At 42.0% G+C, this 18186-nt stretch overlaps 1 protein-coding gene and 1 long non-coding RNA gene across 12 annotated transcripts in view; one reads left to right on the plus strand and one right to left on the minus strand.

Annotated features, from left to right (window-relative positions):
• Window positions 1-26: 26 nt before the first annotated feature.
• Window positions 27-18186, plus strand: part of CUNH3orf67 (chromosome unknown C3orf67 homolog) — a 120297-nt gene continuing 102137 nt past the window's right edge. For 9 of the 10 annotated variants that reach the window (XR_003093063.1, XR_003093064.1, XR_003093065.1 and 6 more), the window contains exons 1-5: window positions 27-71; window positions 2357-2449; window positions 3427-3516; window positions 4065-4158; window positions 11702-11774. Coding sequence is in view for 6 of the 10 variants with exons in the window: in XM_006019626.2 (XP_006019688.2) it covers window positions 2429-2449; window positions 3427-3516; window positions 4065-4158; window positions 11702-11774 (278 nt within the window). In the remaining 4 variants the exon portion in view is untranslated. The other variant, XM_025199004.1, reaches the window with a different exon arrangement.
• Window positions 13194-18186, minus strand: part of LOC112549583 — a 231558-nt gene continuing 226565 nt past the window's right edge. For both annotated transcript variants that reach the window (XR_003093067.1, XR_003093068.1), the window contains one exon: window positions 13194-16722. This is a non-coding gene — a long non-coding RNA (uncharacterized LOC112549583). The remainder of the gene's footprint in view (window positions 16723-18186) is intronic.

Raw genomic sequence — 18186 nt, forward strand, 5'->3', positions numbered from 1 at the left:
GGTGACGCGGGCCCCACCCTGCCCCGGGCCCCCCCCCGCCGCCATGTTGGACACTGCGGTGCCGCCCGCAGGTGAGGTGATCCGCGGCGCGGGCCGGGTGCGGGCAGCGCCGCAGGTCCCGCCCCCTCGCGGCTGAGCGGGAGCTAAGCAGGGCCGGGCGCGGTCAGCACGTGGATGGGAGACCGAGGGGGGAGAATCAATCCGTGCCCGTGCAGCCCTCAGCGGCCTTTCCCCCTCTTGGCTGGGATAAGGCCTGCACAGAGGTGGGCAGTAGCCCCCCGCCCGTTTTGTCCCTGGTCATGTTTCCCTGCCCCGTCTTGTCTGGTGTCGTGAGAGGCCGCACTGGGTGCGTAACGGTGTCCTGGATCCGTGCCGGGAGAGACCTCCCTCTCTTGCTGCGGGGGTGTCTCGCTGTGCGCGTGTCACCGCTGACTCCCCGTCCCTCCCTGAGCGCTACCCTGGCCAGCGCCGAGCACTGGTGTGAAGGGGCGCGGACGTTGCCATGGCGATCGATGGCTCTGAATTTAGACAACCAGCGCGGGTCACACGCCGCCCCCTCGCTTTCGCCCATCCGGTCCCAAAGATAGCGCGGTGAAGGGGATGAAGTACGGCCCCGTGCATTCGGACCGGAGGTTTGTTGCGGGGCTGGTAAAGCCACGCTCAATAGTAAGACTTGTCGACAGGAAAACCTTTTCCTGGACGACGGCGGCGGGGGTCGGAAAGCCTCTTCCCCCCTTGGGTGGAGGCCTCAGCCCCCAACGCAGGATCTTGCGCGTCTGGAGTAGTTATTTATACGGGCTCGTTACATTTCCGCTACAAGAAAACATCACCTCTTTGTCTCCCTCGTCGCTTGCCCAGCGCGTGAAGTTTTGGCGCAGGGAATCGGCACGCGACGGATGCCGTAAGATTTGCCTGAAAACGCCGTTACTTGCAACTGAGACACGAGCTGTGGGACGTTGAACGCCTTGTTTTAAAAGCCCTAATAGCAAAGACTAGATCGAAGGGGGGGAAATAAACATTAGAACGATAACATTTTCCAGAAATTAACATGCTGTCAGATTGCTTTATTTAGAGAACAAGGTAGTAGTATAGTACGTGCAAACTTATAAATGATTAATTCATCATGTTGTCAATTAAGTAACTTAATATAGTTATTAGGTAATTTGCCCATTTAAAAAAAAAAAAAAAAATCGACTGATTGAGCAAACTTTCAGCATTTTGATTATAAGCGTGGCGTGGCGTACGGTCTCATACAGCTCATGCATGAGCGTACTGGTAGGCAGCGTTAAAGCAATACAATCAAAATATTAATCACAGTTGGATAGCATGCTATGAGTATCTTAGTTTCTAAACTGCAGTGTAATCACCAAAATTAACATTATTTTTGCAGCTACATATGGCAAATAATTTCTAATTGTTTTTAAAGTGCATCTGACAGAAACGCTAATCAGGAAAATTAGTATCAGTTGAATAGAAAAATAGACATAAGCAGCCAAGAAACATGATGGCAGTTCCCTGAAAGGGCATTGCCATACATTTCCAGTCAAGTGATGCTCTTTAAGGTCCCGATCCGGCAAACATGAGTAACTTACACGCGTAAATGTCTGCAAGATCGGAGATGAAGCTTGTTAGTTCACGTGAGATCATATGCAAATTTGACTGATTTTAGTGTTTCCTGGTTTTGAAAGAATAGTACGGTGACTAACCTAGTTCCCAAGGTAAATTATGCTAATTGCTTCCCGGTAGGCATACTGCTAGCAGAATTATTTCAGAATGCAAAGAAATAGCACTATGTCAGAAATCACCTTAAATTCAGGGAATGAGTATTTGTAAGAATTTAGGTGCAGCTGAGTATCACGCAAACTTGTGTACTAGAGGTGCAGTTTTGCCCTCAACTTCTTCTTTGAGGATACTTGACACCTCTTGGAACTGGGTTCTAGAGTAGCATGTGGGAATTGAACAGGTACGTGCTGAGCAGTTTTTGAGGTGCAAAGTACCATTAACTTCCATTGACTCGTGAGAGCACTGAACACATAGCAGGCAGTGGGTGAATAGTACTTACAGAAAAAAGTACTGCTTAAAGAGCAACAGCACTGATCACTTCTTGAAGCCAAATGATGTGTGGTAGCTCTTTGATGCCAAAGAGTTACATGCTACTCTAAGTATTTTGGATTTGTGCTAATCAGCTTTTAAAATCATAGAGACATAGGAAGTAGAGCTGGATTTTTATATGATTTTATTTGAAAATGATACCTGAAAATATGGATTCCTGTTTGATAATAGGGAAACTTTTTCTTTTTCTTTCTTTTTTTTTTGGCAGAATTTCATTTACAACAAACTTTTTTCTTACTTTCAGCAACATCGTTAAGTGTCTCATTGCTTCCTTGAGCTGCTGAAATTATTTTCCAGCTGTGAAACATCTGCAAGAATGTTCAAAAATGAATATCAGGTAAAGCAGCAATAGCTATTCTTTCTGTTTCACCCATGGAAGAAATGAATGGAAGCTACAAACTGTGGAGCAAAAAAAGTGTTGTTGAAATTTTCCTGGATATGTAATCATTCAGTATCTTCTAAACCCTATTTGCAAATATGGAAGTAATTTTCAATGTAACTGTCAGTAGTGTTCAATATAAAAATATACAAGTTCGATGTTGCAGGAACCGTAGTTCATGCCGCAGTCCTCTTACAGGCAAATGGTTCCATTAACTTCAAGTCTCTTGTCTGCAGTGGGTTTATTCCCCCCCATTTCATCCCTTATTCATTCTAAAGAAAATTGGGCCGGTGGTTTCATGAAACACCACTTTGAATCTTTACTGAATTTAATGATGAGTTAATGGGCTTGTTGTTTGGTTGTAAACCTTTACTCAATTCTGTGAAGGTGCAAAGCTGGCATTCTTGGAGACCATCAGTTAAGTGCTTTCATGGAATACTGGGGGAAAAAACAAACCCTCCACAATATCAGCTGTATTCATTTTACCTTTTTATTTAGGTTTTTTAGCTGGGTGTGACTCAGAAAAATCCTTTTTTGTCTGAGTTGCAGAATTAAACACGTCTCTATAAAGCCATTCATCTGTTGCTTATTTAATTTTTTTTTACATGCCATGTAACTTTTTGCTCTTAAAAGGATAAAATAGTAAACATAATTGGTGTTTCCTGACTATAGCCATGGTGCATTGGCTTTACTTAAACATCAGTTTAAATATACAGTCAAATATTGAATGTAAAGTGTGCTGTTTTTTGATTGATTAGAAGCTGGGATTAAGATTGGCATCAGAACTGTGGGCAATAATATTTATATTGACTGTGGTTAGCCATTGTTTGGCAGTTTGCCCTCATATGTCCAGCTTTTATCAGACTCTGCTCAGTGATGAAGCCATGTTCAACACTTGGATGGGGCGATGGATCTTTAAACTGTTTTTTTCACAGGGTGGCCCGTTTGTTGAAATATTCAGTGCACAAGGCAAGAATCCAGGAGCAAAATGGAAGATCTTTGGCAGCCCATCAGCAATTTGGAAAGTAAGTTTTAGGGGAATTTGTAGGTCCCAGAGTATAAAATATCCAATAATGTACTTGGAGTTCAAAATTAAAAGGTAATGAGGGCTTTGGCCTAAGTATAGAAAAGTTGTCACTTGCACTTCCGTCATGATGACAGAATAAATGACCACTTAAATTTGCACTGTATGCCTATTTGCAAATCGGATGAGTCACAGCTGCAGTTTTGTAGCTGAACTATTTCTAGTAGGAAAAAAATGAAGTAGTTCTGTTATTCTAATAACTCTTGAGTCAAGTCTGGGCCAGTGGGTCACGAATTTGACGCATGTCAACACAGTCTATTCACAAAATATATGAATAAAAGGCACGCTTTATGGCGTGTTTTTTTTCTAACATCTCTTAGTTGTTCTGCGATTGACTGCCATGTATCATAGCGTAAATCCTGTTTGTCTAGAAAATAAAACTAAGCTAACCTTACATGTTGGCTATATGTTATTGCGGGGATGGCACTTGCTTTCTTCAGTGAGGAGGCAGCTATTATGTTTGTTTTGTACACTGTCCTGTTTTTGTAGGAGTTTGATAAGGAGGTCAAAGGCTTTATCTTTGTACTTGAGGGAAGCAGTCAAACCAACAAGATGCAGTTACCAAAGGAAGCGAGACAGACTCGTAAGTATCAAAACATTAAATATTTGAGATGTTATTAAAACTACTAAACCTATCTGCAATACTGTCTCTTAGTTTGGCCTCTTCTACTGTCAGTTAAATAAATGATGTCGCTGTTCAGCAAGGCAGTCATTACCAGTGAGCAGAAGGTTTAGAAATGCCACACACAATTAAGCATTTTGTGGCAGGAGTAAATTGTTACAGCTCCATTGTTATCACTTCATTTGTTCCATTCCTGACTCTTATTGTCTGACCTTGGGCAAATAACTTAGGGTCCAATCCAGTGCTCATTGAAAGCTGCAAGTTGTTCAGTTAGTGCTAAATGGGATCCTTAATTTATTTAATTTTATTCTTTAATATTGTGATATTTTACCCACTTCAGAAATGTATAGTGGCTTTATGGTAAAGGCCATTGTGAAAGATGCTATACAGACCAAGGATAAAGTATTATGTTGGTCGCTTCTGATTTGCTTTTTACAGAAGAAATGTCTAGACCACTACACTTTTAAAATTAGAATAGAAAATAGGAATGGATGAAAAGTTTTTCAACAGCATGAAACTGCATTTTTACATAACTTCTCACTTTTTAAAAGTACTAAAGTAACTCTCTCATGGGTTCAGGGATTTTGGCAAGCAATTTTACAGACACATATTTGTCTTCTGGCAGCTAGTCCTCACCTGGGGTAGATTGGCATCGTCCCATTAAACTCAAGGAAAAAATTCTGACTTACATTGTCTGGAATCTGATCTTAAATCATATACCAAATATATCTGATTCTGACTTGCATTGTTTGGTCTGAGATTTACCACTGAATAAACCCAAACTGATCATCACAACTTTGGCTACTAAAATGTTCATATCTGTGTATAGGGATTTTGTCCTACAGATTGAACATCAGCTGAGGCCCTTTTCTTGTAAGCTGATTCATAAGGACTGACCCATGTACCTGTTCAAAGGGCAAGTGGATCCTAACACATTATCAACACTAACAGACTACAAATATACTTTATTGTCTAAAGGTATCACTTGCATTTTCCTCCCATAACTAGATTTTTTTCCTATATGTATCATTCTGTGGGTGGTACAATACCACTGTCACCTAATTTAATAAGTATTTAGAAATGTTGTCTCGTGAAGTCTCTGACAAGCATATATTCACTTTTCATGTTTCTTTTATTACCATGTTCATCCTTCAGGGAGAAAAAACTTCCTTTGTGTGGAGGGTGTTATAAAGCTCCTAGCCCCACTTTAAGCCACGGTAAGGACTGTTAAAGGTTCAGTAGCAGAGCCCCTGCCAAAGGGTAAATCCCTTATGTGGAAGTCACACCCCCTTCCAGTAAGTCTGTGGCTGAACTAGAACTTGAAGTCAGGTCACTCAGATCCCCATCCATTTCCCTGTCTCCTAGAGCAGTTGGGTCCAAACTTTTTAGGAGGTGTGCCACAAATTGGCTGCACAGCCTATTTGAGTGCCACTCTGATCCTCATGCCCTGACGATTAGCTGCTCTGCTTTCTGCTCTCTGCTGTATTTGCCCCTGTGCTGCCTGTCCCCTCTCTGATCTGCTGCATGCCACGCACAGAGGTTGTCCATGCCACTTGTGACACCTGTGCTACAGGCTGGCCATCCCTGCCCTATACCAAAGATCAGCAACCTATAGCCTGTAGGCCACATCTGGCCTATAAAATCGGGTATCAGCAGCATTTTGGTGGCAGAGCAGATTGGTGGCATTTCAGCAGCAGGCAACTCACATCAGTGGCAACAGTGAGGAGAAGCAGTGGCACCAGTGTTGGAAGGACTGGGCTGCATTACTTTGGCCTGCTGTTCCCAAACAGGTTGCCAACCCCTGCCCTAAACCATCCTTCCTACTATCTTAATTTTTGGTGTTAACCTGAGTCAGAATGTGCTAGGCCTTTAGATTCCAGAATGAATTTGGAGAGTTAGCATTTAGAAAGGTGGAAAGACTGGGGACAAAGGCAGAGGTGGCAGAGCCTTCCTGGAAGAACCTTGGTGTTTAGGACTTGGGCCTCTGACCATCATTTACTGGGTGGGCCCCTCTTTGCTGTTCTTAAGACCAGGCTGCAGTCTCCTCACATGTCAGTCTCTTCCTAGTAAGTCTGGCCTCATTGCAGAACTTTCTCCTCTTTGAGAAATAGTGACAGTGACCAGTCAGCTATCACGAAGCACAATGCCATTTATTGTTTGGGGACTCTGAATTCTGTGACAGGTCATGTCCCTCAACTTCTGGTAGCCTGCCAGAGTACCAGCAGGCAGGATGGAACAGGTCCCGGGGCTGGATCAGGCCTATGGGCCGTGTTTGACACTCCTCCTGTAAAGCAATATTTTACATCTGTGCTAAACGTTCCAGATATTACCCATTAACCTCAGGAGATCCTGGCAGTTACAGATGCCACCTCATCAGGTCTTTGTCCCAGTCTGCATGTCCCTTGACCTTGGCTCAGGGTTGCCTCTTTAAATCCCTCTCTTTTGTCCACTTCTGTATACCAGGGCAAACCGGTGTACTCTGTTTCCCCAGGAGGCAAAACTTTCCTAGACTTGTTTATCAGCCATGGGATTTGCATTAGTTACCCCTTGCTGAGCCAGGAACACAGAGCTACATAAGACTTACAGCAGCCATACAGTCATCTTTTTGAAAATTCAGTGTGTTCAGAGCATCTACCACATCTCAATATAATAGTCTTTGAAGTTTCTGTGCTTCCAAGGTCTTGCATCTGTCACACCTAGGAACACGGCAGCCTCAGGGGACAACTTTGCTAAGGTTTGTATTTTGCTATTTAAGATGGCAATAGACAAACTGGAAAGAGTAAGTTTGTTTTTTTTAATGCAAATCCTGTATATGTAAAGTGAGTTGATAGAGCAGGATGGGGGCTTGGGTCATTCATATAGATGTTAACTAATGGTCTCCTATACAATGGTTGTACGAATGTTTATTGTATCATTAAATATCTTCTGTGGGAGCTGTAATAACAAATGAAGCTATAGCAATGAGTTACCGAGTATTTTCATAAGGAAATAGTTTTCTGTAAATTATGCAATTTTTCATGTGTTTAAAACATTCTTTAAAATTATTGCTGCACTTATTCGTCTTCCTGGTAATGATTTTTTCCCTCCCCCCAAAAAAGTCCTTACGGAGACCTAGAAATTGGATCCTTTTCATTTCAACACAGTCATAGTTTGGGAAAGACAGTAATAATATTTGAAAGAATACCCGACTCTTCTGCCAAATAAAACTGGCACTGTAACAATCAGAAAAAGTCTGCCCACGCTTCAGGCATGGTTATGTGATCAGTTGTCTGATCAGCATTATGGATTGTTTTCCACTATTGTCTGTTCAGGCAGCACTCAAACTAAATTCAGAGGCAGCTTTTTTCCTACAGGCACACCACTAACCCGACTACTTGTATCTGAAACTCTGTGGCAAGATGTTATGCCTGTATAAGGCTTATTGTAATGAACCGAGCTACATGTGATTTAACTGCTTGCTTTTTTTTTTTTTTTTTTTTTTTTTTTTTAACTGTGAGACAGTTAGTTATTTTAATTGGGTCAAACAGAGGAATCTTCTAATATATTTCTTGTACAGTGTCTTGTAATTACAAATTAATTTAACTTTTCTCAAGCATACACAACAAAGTAGTAAATGAGAAATTGTGAAGTCTGGTCCTGCACTAATGATTTAAAGATTAATTATTCTGATTTTGCAAAGGAAATTCAGCACTATCTTTAGTATTATAAATATTACACTAATGAATCTTTATAAGAAATCCAACTTAAATTTTTTATTGGCAGTGCTAAAATAAACTGTTGCGACTTAAATTGAAGATTAAGAAGTAATGCATTGTGGAATCTCTGGGCTAAAAATAGATTTGGTTCTAAATTAACTCAGTATTAGTGTTGTAATGTTGTTTGCAAATTTCCATCTGTTATCATTCTCTCTCCTTTGGGGTATGTGCTGCAAATATTTCAAATGTTGGTAAACTGAATTCAAATATACAAGTTGCCAGTAGCACTGAAAATTTTGCCATCTTTCCTTTATAGTGATCTAAAAACTTGCGAACATGGCATTTGATTCCTTCCCTACACCACTAAAAGGAAAGTCACGGATGGAAGCTTGTGAGACTAGCTGGCCCAGATTAGCCACTTTTCCCAATTAGTCATCATAAACTTTTCACAAGGATTTGCAGACCCTGGCCTCCATCTTTGTCTCTCTCTGCACTGAATGTTGTTCTAAGTGTCTCTGGCCCTTCTCTTCCAATGACTCCACTATACAGGTGCTCATTTCCTGAGTATATGTACACGCTGCGCCCCTCCCCACCCTAGCTGAAGGACAGTCGGAGTCTTTGACCATTCCTTTCTAGCCACCTTTAAGGTAATTTATCACTCCTTTACTGTAGCACCGAGCCCTGTAACAGGGTTGCCATGGTCTTCCTGTCAGGATCTACTGCTAAGGTCTTTCAAGACCCGGCTCAGATGATGCAGAATGCTATTAACTTGTGACGTGCAGAAATGTGCATTATATGGCTTTCTTTATCTTAACAGAAGGCGAACATTCATTCACCCTTACATCAGGGGTACCCTGTTCTTTCTGTCTGTTTATTCCCTAAAGCCCTTTCCAGGGAATGTTTCAGGGATATATTTGGTAGCCGTGTTTGTCTAAGACAAAAAGATGAAACATGGAAGATGCCAAATTTTAGCTGATTTTGGAATTATAAACTTCATTGCTGAACAACAAAGAAAGATTTCTCTTAACTCCCTGCCTTTCTGCCATCTGACATCACTGGGGAAGGAATCCTGCCTTATGTGCACATCAAAGAGCAACTCACACAAAGAAAGTCTCATGGACCCAGAGGGACAGATATTTACCTTCAGCTTCTTCTGTGCAAAATGAAGTTTATTTTCTATCTATGGGGGCTTTAACCATCTTTATTTTTCCCTAAGCCTGAGGAAGGGCACGTGTGCCTGAAAGCTTGCAGCAAAAAGATAAATGTTTTGCAATTTCTTAGTTGGTCTAATAAAAGTTATCATCTCTGAACCAAGAGTTTAGAGTTCTGCATTCCTTTTTGTCTCAGACCAACATGGCCGCCAAATACATCCCTACTTGCACAGAAGCATCTGTGTATTTCTGGAAGAGTAATACTGAGTGGAGAAGAGTACTTTGCTGCATGTTACTGAGAGATTTTATTTTGTTGCTTTGTAAGTTAAAGTCAAAACTTTAATACTGCAAAACTATAATGGACCATTCTGGTCTCAATGGTCGAAAGGTGGGAATGGTAGGTCTTGGGCAGCCTCCACTGTATCAGCAGAACTTGCTATAAATACGTAATATTTTCATAGGGCTCTAGGGCTGAAATGGGCGTTGTTGGTCTTTAAGCCCTGTCCATTGCTGTCATGGGCATCCATGACATACAACACCTTTCATAAACTGATCAACTTCTCTGATAATTTGAAACCTAACTTCTAGCATAAATGTATTCAGGGCACTTCATGTGTAGTAGGCAACTGTCAATCCTTTGGATCATGGTGTACATGTAAGAGGTCTAGTCGGATGCTTGATGAATTCACTTGTACCAAGCCCTGCGACTATCACACCACAGGACCTTCAATGTCTAGGCAAGAGTATGGAGGAGTGGAGGCTGCCCAAGACCTACCATCTCCCCCTTTAGACCATTGAAACCAGAACCCAAAGACCAGACCTAGTCCAGATGTTCAGTGCCTTGATGGGTGTAGGTTCTGCTAGAGAGCAGCAGATAAGAACTAATAACAGATCAGGTCTAATGCCTTAGTAAGGGCATGTTTCTGTCAAGGTGATGTCCCTTAGCCTTTCTCCAACCAAGGAGTACCTACAAGGCAGGGGGGCTAGGGTTGTGAGGTGCCCTATACTCACTGGCTGTATTTTGGAGGTTGCAACATTATGGTATTTAATAGGAGCTACCCCTTCACCAGTAGCCCCACCACACTGCCCCCAGGCTTACCATTAGGATGCAGTTTACACAGTCATACCTGGGACCAACTTCATATGTAGATAGCAACAAACCAGCATAATCCTTACAGAACCAGTGAGAGGTAGGTACTGTTACAGGTTGCTTATTTATGAATTAAACTGAGATGCTAAAAGGTTACGTGACTTGTTAAAGTGCATGCAGTAGTCAGTGGCCTAGGAGTAAAGACTGGCATAACAAAATCAAAATGTTGGGAGTTAAAGCTAGAGAAACTCATTTCACATTTTAGAGCAATTGACTGCTGGAACAAATTCACAAGTTGTGTGATGGACTCTCCGTCACTAGAAATTTTCACAAGAAGTTTGGATAGCTTTCTACAAGATACTCTGTAACTCAGCCAGAACTTATGGACATATTGCCAGAACTGCTTGGTGAAATTGTTTGGCTCACATTTTTATCAGGGATCAGAATAGGGGTGCGTCTGTCTGCACTTTACACTAGCTTGCTCAGGAGCTGCTGTAGTACAGAGCTCTGCACAGGCTACAGAACCTGCCCAAGATTCTGCAAAAAAACTTGGGTAGCTACCCAATGCTCAGCTCCACGCTGCTGCAACTGCTGTTCGCAGTAACTAAGCCAGCTAATTTACCTCTAGCCGGGATAATGCTCTGGCTAGCTCCGAGATGTTGCTTTGATTTGTTGCTGTAAACTAAATAGTGAGCACTGGAAGAACTGTTGTCTTAAGCTCTGTGGTTGAACTTTTTTTGTAAATTGGGGGGTGACCAGTGGTAGCACAGGAGCCAGACAGGTAAAAACAAAGAGCTGGTTTGAGCTACTGCTCAGCGGGTTTGAGCTTCTGTGTGGATGATCAGAGCTCACACAGCCCTCCTGAGACTCATGCGGCACTTGAGGCTAATGTTACTTTCTAGGCCTAAATCTCCACAATTCCATAAGGAGGCAACTGCCTCCCTTACTGAATTAGTAAGAACAAATAACAAATTTGGACTTGAACTGTCTGGTACTTGTAAGTATATGGCTTTTCCTGCACAGGGAATTGGCAGGACCCTATTGTTTGCTCTTCCAGTTAAGCTGTATTTTTACTGCCTTAAGCATGTGAATTAGATCTACCTCATCAAAGCCTCAGTTGCCCACAGTTGTCATAATCTGGATTGCATTTTTGATAGATTGTTTTTGATTAAGTTCTTTAATAAAGTTTAAACTGTCTCAGCAATGAGAATAAGTTCCACATGCTTTTATGCAACATTGGTGTGAATCCATTGTTTTTGTTTTATGTGTCTTCCTGGGATACACTGAGTTTACATATGTTCACAACACAAGGAAGAACTGTAAACAGAAGAAAAAAAATAGTCCCTTTGTTTTCCTAAGAATTTCACCAAAACCACAACTGGGACTTTTAAAACGGCACATTTATTATGGTTTGATTTGGTTTTCTTCAGTTCTTTTTTTCATTTATGTTGTGTGAACCTGGGGAAATAGTTTTACAGCAGTATGCCTATACATCTTTGAAATGTTAAATGGCAATTCTTTGTGGAAGTATATCTTTAGTTATATGTATGTATTTTTTCCTCTTCTAGTTGGACTAATCCAGCAGTTTCTGGTACTTCAGATTTATGTACCATTGGGACAAGACTTCTCCACTGAATTACTGTAAGAAATGTAGAACGCCCTAATATATTTTATGTATAGTAGACACTAGATCAATTGAACCACTATCAGAAGCTATTAATAGCAAGTAGTAGATTCTGTATTAAAGATTTTGTATCAAGTTAACCTGAAGTAATTAAGCTAATTTGATGACACCTCTATATTCTGGTATTCCTCTGGGGAAAGGAAAGAAAGCAAGTTCTGTTAACAAGAGTTAAAATAATGGAAACATACAGAGCAGATGGGGATCTAACCATATGAAAGGTACATAAATGGGAAAAGTGGTGCTTGATATTCCTCTTGACACGTAGGAGAGAATCAGAAGTGGTACACATTAAATTAGTCTCCCCCAGCTGGGGAAAAGAGAAATCTGTTTAGTTTAAAAACATTTTTTTGTACTTCAGAGGGATTAAAAATAAAAAGGTGCTTGACTTTAGTAATTTGTTCAATTGTTCATGTAAATCAATAATCTAGTACATTGGCACTTTCAGACGATTCATAAACTTTTCCAATGTTGCCTATTGAATTGTCACTGGCTGTGGTTATCTATTGAAGTTGGATGGTGAACTTGACACAGATTTACTAAACTAATCTGTCTCGGGCTAAAAGAATATTCTTTTTTTCTGCAAACTGATTATTTACCTAGAAATTGGTGAAGGAAACAGAGGAGAAGCTTTCTTCTTCGTGCCATTTCTCTCAGCTCACAAGGTAGCTCTACAACTAGACCACTAGTCTGAGATATCACATCATCATTAAAGGGAATGCTTGCTTAGGCCAAGGTTTAGTGGATAATTCTGAGGGCCCTTCTATCCACCGGCCTGTTGCCAAGATCTAAAACAAAGAAAAAGCTGTCTAGGACCAAGACCAAAGCTACTCTTCACAAAATAGGTTTGATTTATAATAGCAAATACATCATATGCAATATCAGACTTATTATATTAGTATAGCTCTGGGAACAGCATAAGAGATGCTGTTACACAACAAGCCTATGTCTGTAATACTGCAAGATCATATCTGCCAAATGGAAAAAGATGACAACTTTGTTATGAAATTTCATTTAAGTTTCTTTAGGGGAATTATAACCAGTAGAGAGGTTGTAACAAGGCATGTGTGTCTATCCCTGTTTGGACCCTAAATCAACTCGACTCTGTCCAAGACTGTTGTCCCCTTTCCCTATCCCAAAGAAAGGATTGTCTGTCTTTTTCCAGTCTGGTTCTAAAGAGGCTTACTGACCTTGAAACAGAACTTATGTACTTTGTCCCTAGATAATATTTAAACAAAAATGTGGATTTTATTCACTCACATCAATAATAAAGTAGTAAACACAGACAACAAATGTGTAGGCATATTGCAAGCCCAAGACATTTCAAAAAAGTTTAGATGAATAATACAAAATTATGTCGCTTGTATGAACAGCTCATGGTAGATGCTACCGAGTTCCAGAAGCTGGAGGCAGAATTCTGAAGTGATGATTCTGAAGAAAAGTCGAGCAACAGCTTCCACGCATTTGTTACTTTTGGGATTTGCTTTTTGTCGTTTTGTTTTGTTCGTAATGAACTAAAACATTGAGGGATTTCTGTAGCCTAATTTATTCCCTGAGGGATGGAGACCTATCAATTTTTCTTCAGTGCATTTTCACTTGCAAGGCCCTGAGCACAGAACCAGATTTGAAAGCCACATGTGTTCTGGGCTGCTCTGAAGTCAGTTTTGCTTGTTAGGACTCCAAGTGTGTGTCTTCTGAAACAGTTACCCTAGAACTACAGAAAAGGCTAGTTCTAATTGGTCTGTGACTATGAACTGTTCTATCCATCTCTGCTTTAACACTAGCAAAGCTACATATTTTTGGTATGTGGTAAAGACTACAACAATACACCTCTGAGCATGTTTCAATAATATCTGTAGCCAACATGCCTGATAGCCAGTTGCCTTTAGAGACTTTCTTGCTTATGACAATTTTCCTGAGACTACAAAAAAAGGTCTGGAAAAATTAAACAGTAGGCCTCCTTTCTTGAATTCATATTCCCCTATTCCTATTCTTGGGGTTTGAATTTATATTTTTAGTGCAGTTTTGAGACAGTGTGGGGAGTGGCTCCCCTTTGTGGGCCACACAGGCATCACCCAGCCAGCCGGATGGGAGAGATGGGGGAGGAAGGAGTTTCCACGCGGCAGCAGCTGGCCGCCGCCGCCGCCACTGCATTGATGCCGATAACCAGAATTTTTACATAACCAGCACCCTCCTTACCCCACTCGTGCCAGTTAACACAGCTTCTACTGTAATAAGTAGAAATAAAATACGAGAACCTGCCTCTTGTGGTGGTAATTAGAATTTGAGACTGTAACAGGCTTACAGTCCTGACCAGGTCTCTACCTCCAGTCTTCCCCCGTCTCTGGGCAATTTGCCTGGTCCACTCTCCTGCCATGCCTTGATGAAAATAAATTTCAGCTGTTACTTGAGCGGAGGACTACCTTTTGTATGCCCTGATGATTAGGGCCATAAGTGCACGCTTTGACCACCCCCGTACATGCCCCAAGCCTTGCAGATGTTCCATGTGCAATACCTCTCTGGCCTAGGTCCGGAGCAAACTGGGCACACAGTTGTAGCTCTACCATACTACCCTGGAGGGCCACTCTCACACCACCCCTCTCTCACTGGGGTCCCATTCACTCCGCCAGCTCTCACCCAGCCTCTTTCATGCTGCCCACTCTCCTGGGCCACATTCATACCACCTGGTCTCACCCAGCTTCCGGCTTGTCTCTCCACACCTCCGTCAGCCCCAGTGCAGTTTGTCGGGCATCTTCCACTGCCCTCATGTGAGCATTTTCTGAGCAACTCTACAACTATTAGCCTACTTTGCTCCTGGCCCCGCACCAGGCCTCCATGCCCCCACTGGGTTTTTTCCCTCTTCACTATGCCCCTCTTAGGGCCTCAACTCACTTGCCCGCTCACAGGACCTCTCTCTCTGTCACCCATCTCTCACTGGGTCTCTACTCGCACCTCCAGGCTTTACCCTGCTGCCTGGGCGCAGCTCTAGGTCCCTCCTCTGGCCTGGACTCTGCCTCCAGGCTCCTAATGAACCTGGGCTCTCCCTGCTCTGCTGGAACATCACCAGGGCTGTGGGGCTGTGGTTATAAGGTGCCCTTTTCTACCTTTCACTGGGGAGGTAACTGGCCTGGCATTTCCTGGAGGCTCCCATGCCACTAGGAGCCCCACCCCAGCAGGTGCAGTTTCACATCTTACCCAGAACAACAGAAGCCTTCACCTCCCCATAGCCCCTTTCCTTACCTCCAGGTCCTCAAGCAGGAGCTCAGTCAGCTGATGTTGCTGCTTCCCTTGCTAGCAGCCAACTGCCCTCTTTATATAGCTGGCCTTTGAAAATGGCTGCTGCAATCAGCCACCTGGTGGCTGCCTGCTCCAGTCCTTAAAGTGACAGGCACCAAAGATGCACTGCCACAGAGACCCTGCCAGATAGCAGGGATTGGCCCCAGAGCCAAGTTGGAAGAAAAACTTCAGACCTTCCGTGCTTTTGTTTTAACTTTGTCCGTCCTCTACTTACCTGTGGCTCTTTATCAAACCTTTTCATACATGCTAGCAACTCTTGCCTTCAGTCTTCTTCACTGCGGGTATTTCTCCTTCCTGGCTCTCTTCACTTCTCAACAATTTCTACCATCCATACCTACTTCTTCCTCAACTGTTTATTCAGCCTGGAGCCATGGTTCAACTCTCCCACTTAACAAAAGAGCCATTCACTAGATATGATCTTCCCCAAATACTGTTCACATGTGTACTCACTCACATACTTATGTGCATATGCAGTTGCTCTTTCTTTTTCCAGTTATCACCCGATCTCTTGTAAGATCATCTCTTAGTCCTTGTCCTGTGACTCAGCCCATTGGCTGTGACTTCTGGTCCAGACTGACTTTTCTTCTACTCTAGTTCTATTCCAGACAGTATCCAATCTGGCTCCCCCCTGCTCTCCACTGAAATGGCTCTCCACACCTCTGTGGTATGGCCTTTCCTTTCCATCCACGCAGCTAAAACGTTCAGCCAAATTCCTTCCATCTTGCCTATCAGTTACTGTCACATCCTTTTCAAATACAGTCTTGCCCCACTCTCATTCATTCCAAATGCTGCTGCAACAATATACGTCTAGCCTTCTTCTTTGACTTACTAACCTCTCTTTGAATCCCCCCCAATTGTTTCCCTTTCTTTTGTAACTCCGAACATCAGGTGTTTGTCTTCAATAACCGTGCCATCACCCTCCTTGCCCTGACCTGTCATTTCTGTCACTGTTGCTTTTGTCATCTCCTGCCTCAGATCAGCCAGTGTTACCTATCCCCACTGCCCAGCTGTTAAATTTCCAAACAAATACTTTCATGCTTTTTCTCTTGCTGTCCTTCCTCCCTGGAATGACCTCTTTGTGAACAACTGTAAAGCTACTCATTATCCTCCTCCAAAGGCTTCTTTTTTGCTATGATGTGTCCAAACAATTGGAAAGTATAGGTTGCTAGTGAATTGATACCGCCACAGTCATCCGTTGTATCTCATCTTAGATCGTAAGCTATACGGTGCAAGGACTGTCCTTTTTGTTTTACAGTTTGTTCAGTTTTCTGTTTCTGGCAATGAAAAGACTGTCTCTGTACAGTCTGTCTGCGATACACTTCCTTCTTTTCATTTCACTTTTTTTTCTTTCTGAGATTTTCCACACTTCACCCCTTAAATGGAACTGCTGACAGAAGATTGTTTGAAAGGTCATAGCATAATGTGGGGTGGAGGAGTGGGGTAGGTACCCCAGGTGCTGCTTAGAGGAGGGGCACCAGAAGGATGGGGCAAGGGAGCAAAGAAAAGTGGAGTGAAATTTTCTCCTCTGGTAGCAGCAAGCTCCACTGCTACTCTAGAGAACGATGATTCCTTGAGTGCCCTCTGCTCTGCTCGCCGCTGCTGTTCCTGCACCTGCGAGCGAGAAGGTAGAAAGAATGAGGGGGGAGGAGAGGCCACTACCCCAGGTGCATTTTTCCATGCTATGCATCTGGATAATAATTCTGCTGTACCCTTTGTTTTCCCACCAGAGCTAGGCTTTTCAATTGTACGTGGCTGTTAATGAGTATCGGATTCACCTGGGCACCAAAATTCACTTCCTTAACACCGAAGGGACGATGCAGTTGAGACAGACAGTTATAGCGGAAGTGTATGATCCAGGTGATGCATGCAATGGAGACTGCATTTTTTTCCACAAAGTTAAATTGAGACATGGACATAGCCCTCAAACTGTCACTGTTATTACAGGAGGACAACAAGGCTCCAGCTAGGATGGGGGCTCCACTGTAACAACACTCTGGTAGATATAGGCCATGAATTGAAGAGCTTTATTTCCTTTATCTTTTAGCTCCAGGATCGCTCACATGTAGTGAAACACAAAGGCTTTGTAGCAGTGGCAGAAAGAATTAAAACCAATGCCATATGTAAGGTAGAGAGATGAAAATACTAAAATATAGCCCGTTTTTGGTTTTTATATCTTTTACCTTTTAAATAAGAAGAAAAACAATTTCTCCTCTAAAACTTTTGGTTACAAGCTTCAAATAAGAAAACTGGCAGGGAGTAGTAATTACATCCAAGCATTCCCCCCCCTCCAGTTGCATTAATGATCTGTCATTTAAATTTTATTTCAGGTTTTATTTAAAATGCTATTTTATGCAGCCCTGTTTGCATTTCACACACTTGCCAGTTTTCTCAGAGTTTAGCTGAATATTAGTCACATTGCTGTTACCAGTGAACAAGAACAGCTTCCCTGCCTCTACAGAGATAAAAGCTTCATAAACTTCCCCTACGGTTACAGACTGCTGGCATTTAAGAATGGCTTTAAAATGGCTGCTGAATCCGTCAGCAGCCTGTGAAATATGACATAATAAACCAAATTCACCATGTTTATCATGTAAAATTAACTGTATCTTGGTTTAATTTTCTTAATATTAAATTCCCTGCAGTATATTCACCAATTTAAAACAGTGAATCCATAAATGAATTAAGATTGTGAATATTGAGCAGGACTTTAGGAGAGACTACAGAGCTATTATAATCTACTTTTATGAGATTTTTCACAAACATAAATGTCTAATTCAGTGCAACTGTTTGTTTCACTAGTCCCTGATTTATATTATCCTTAAATTGAAAGGAAAAAATCACCAGTAAAGAATAAAAGAATTGCTATGGAAGTCTTTGTTACCAAGTAAAAAAACTGAGCATTGTATATCTTTAAGTAACTCTGGTCTAACTTCATGAGTCTGATCTTCTTAGTTAGCCCAGCTACTATGGAAAAATCATGGTTTAAACTTCTTTTAATACTTTTATTACCATTTCTCCAAAGACATTAAGTCAAATACATGTAGGCAGTTGAATTAATTTATAGGTGGCTGACCA

Source organism: Alligator sinensis, unplaced genomic scaffold, assembly GCF_000455745.1.
Source record: "Alligator sinensis unplaced genomic scaffold, ASM45574v1 scaffold469_1, whole genome shotgun sequence".
Classification (NCBI taxonomy): Eukaryota; Metazoa; Chordata; order Crocodylia; family Alligatoridae; genus Alligator; species Alligator sinensis.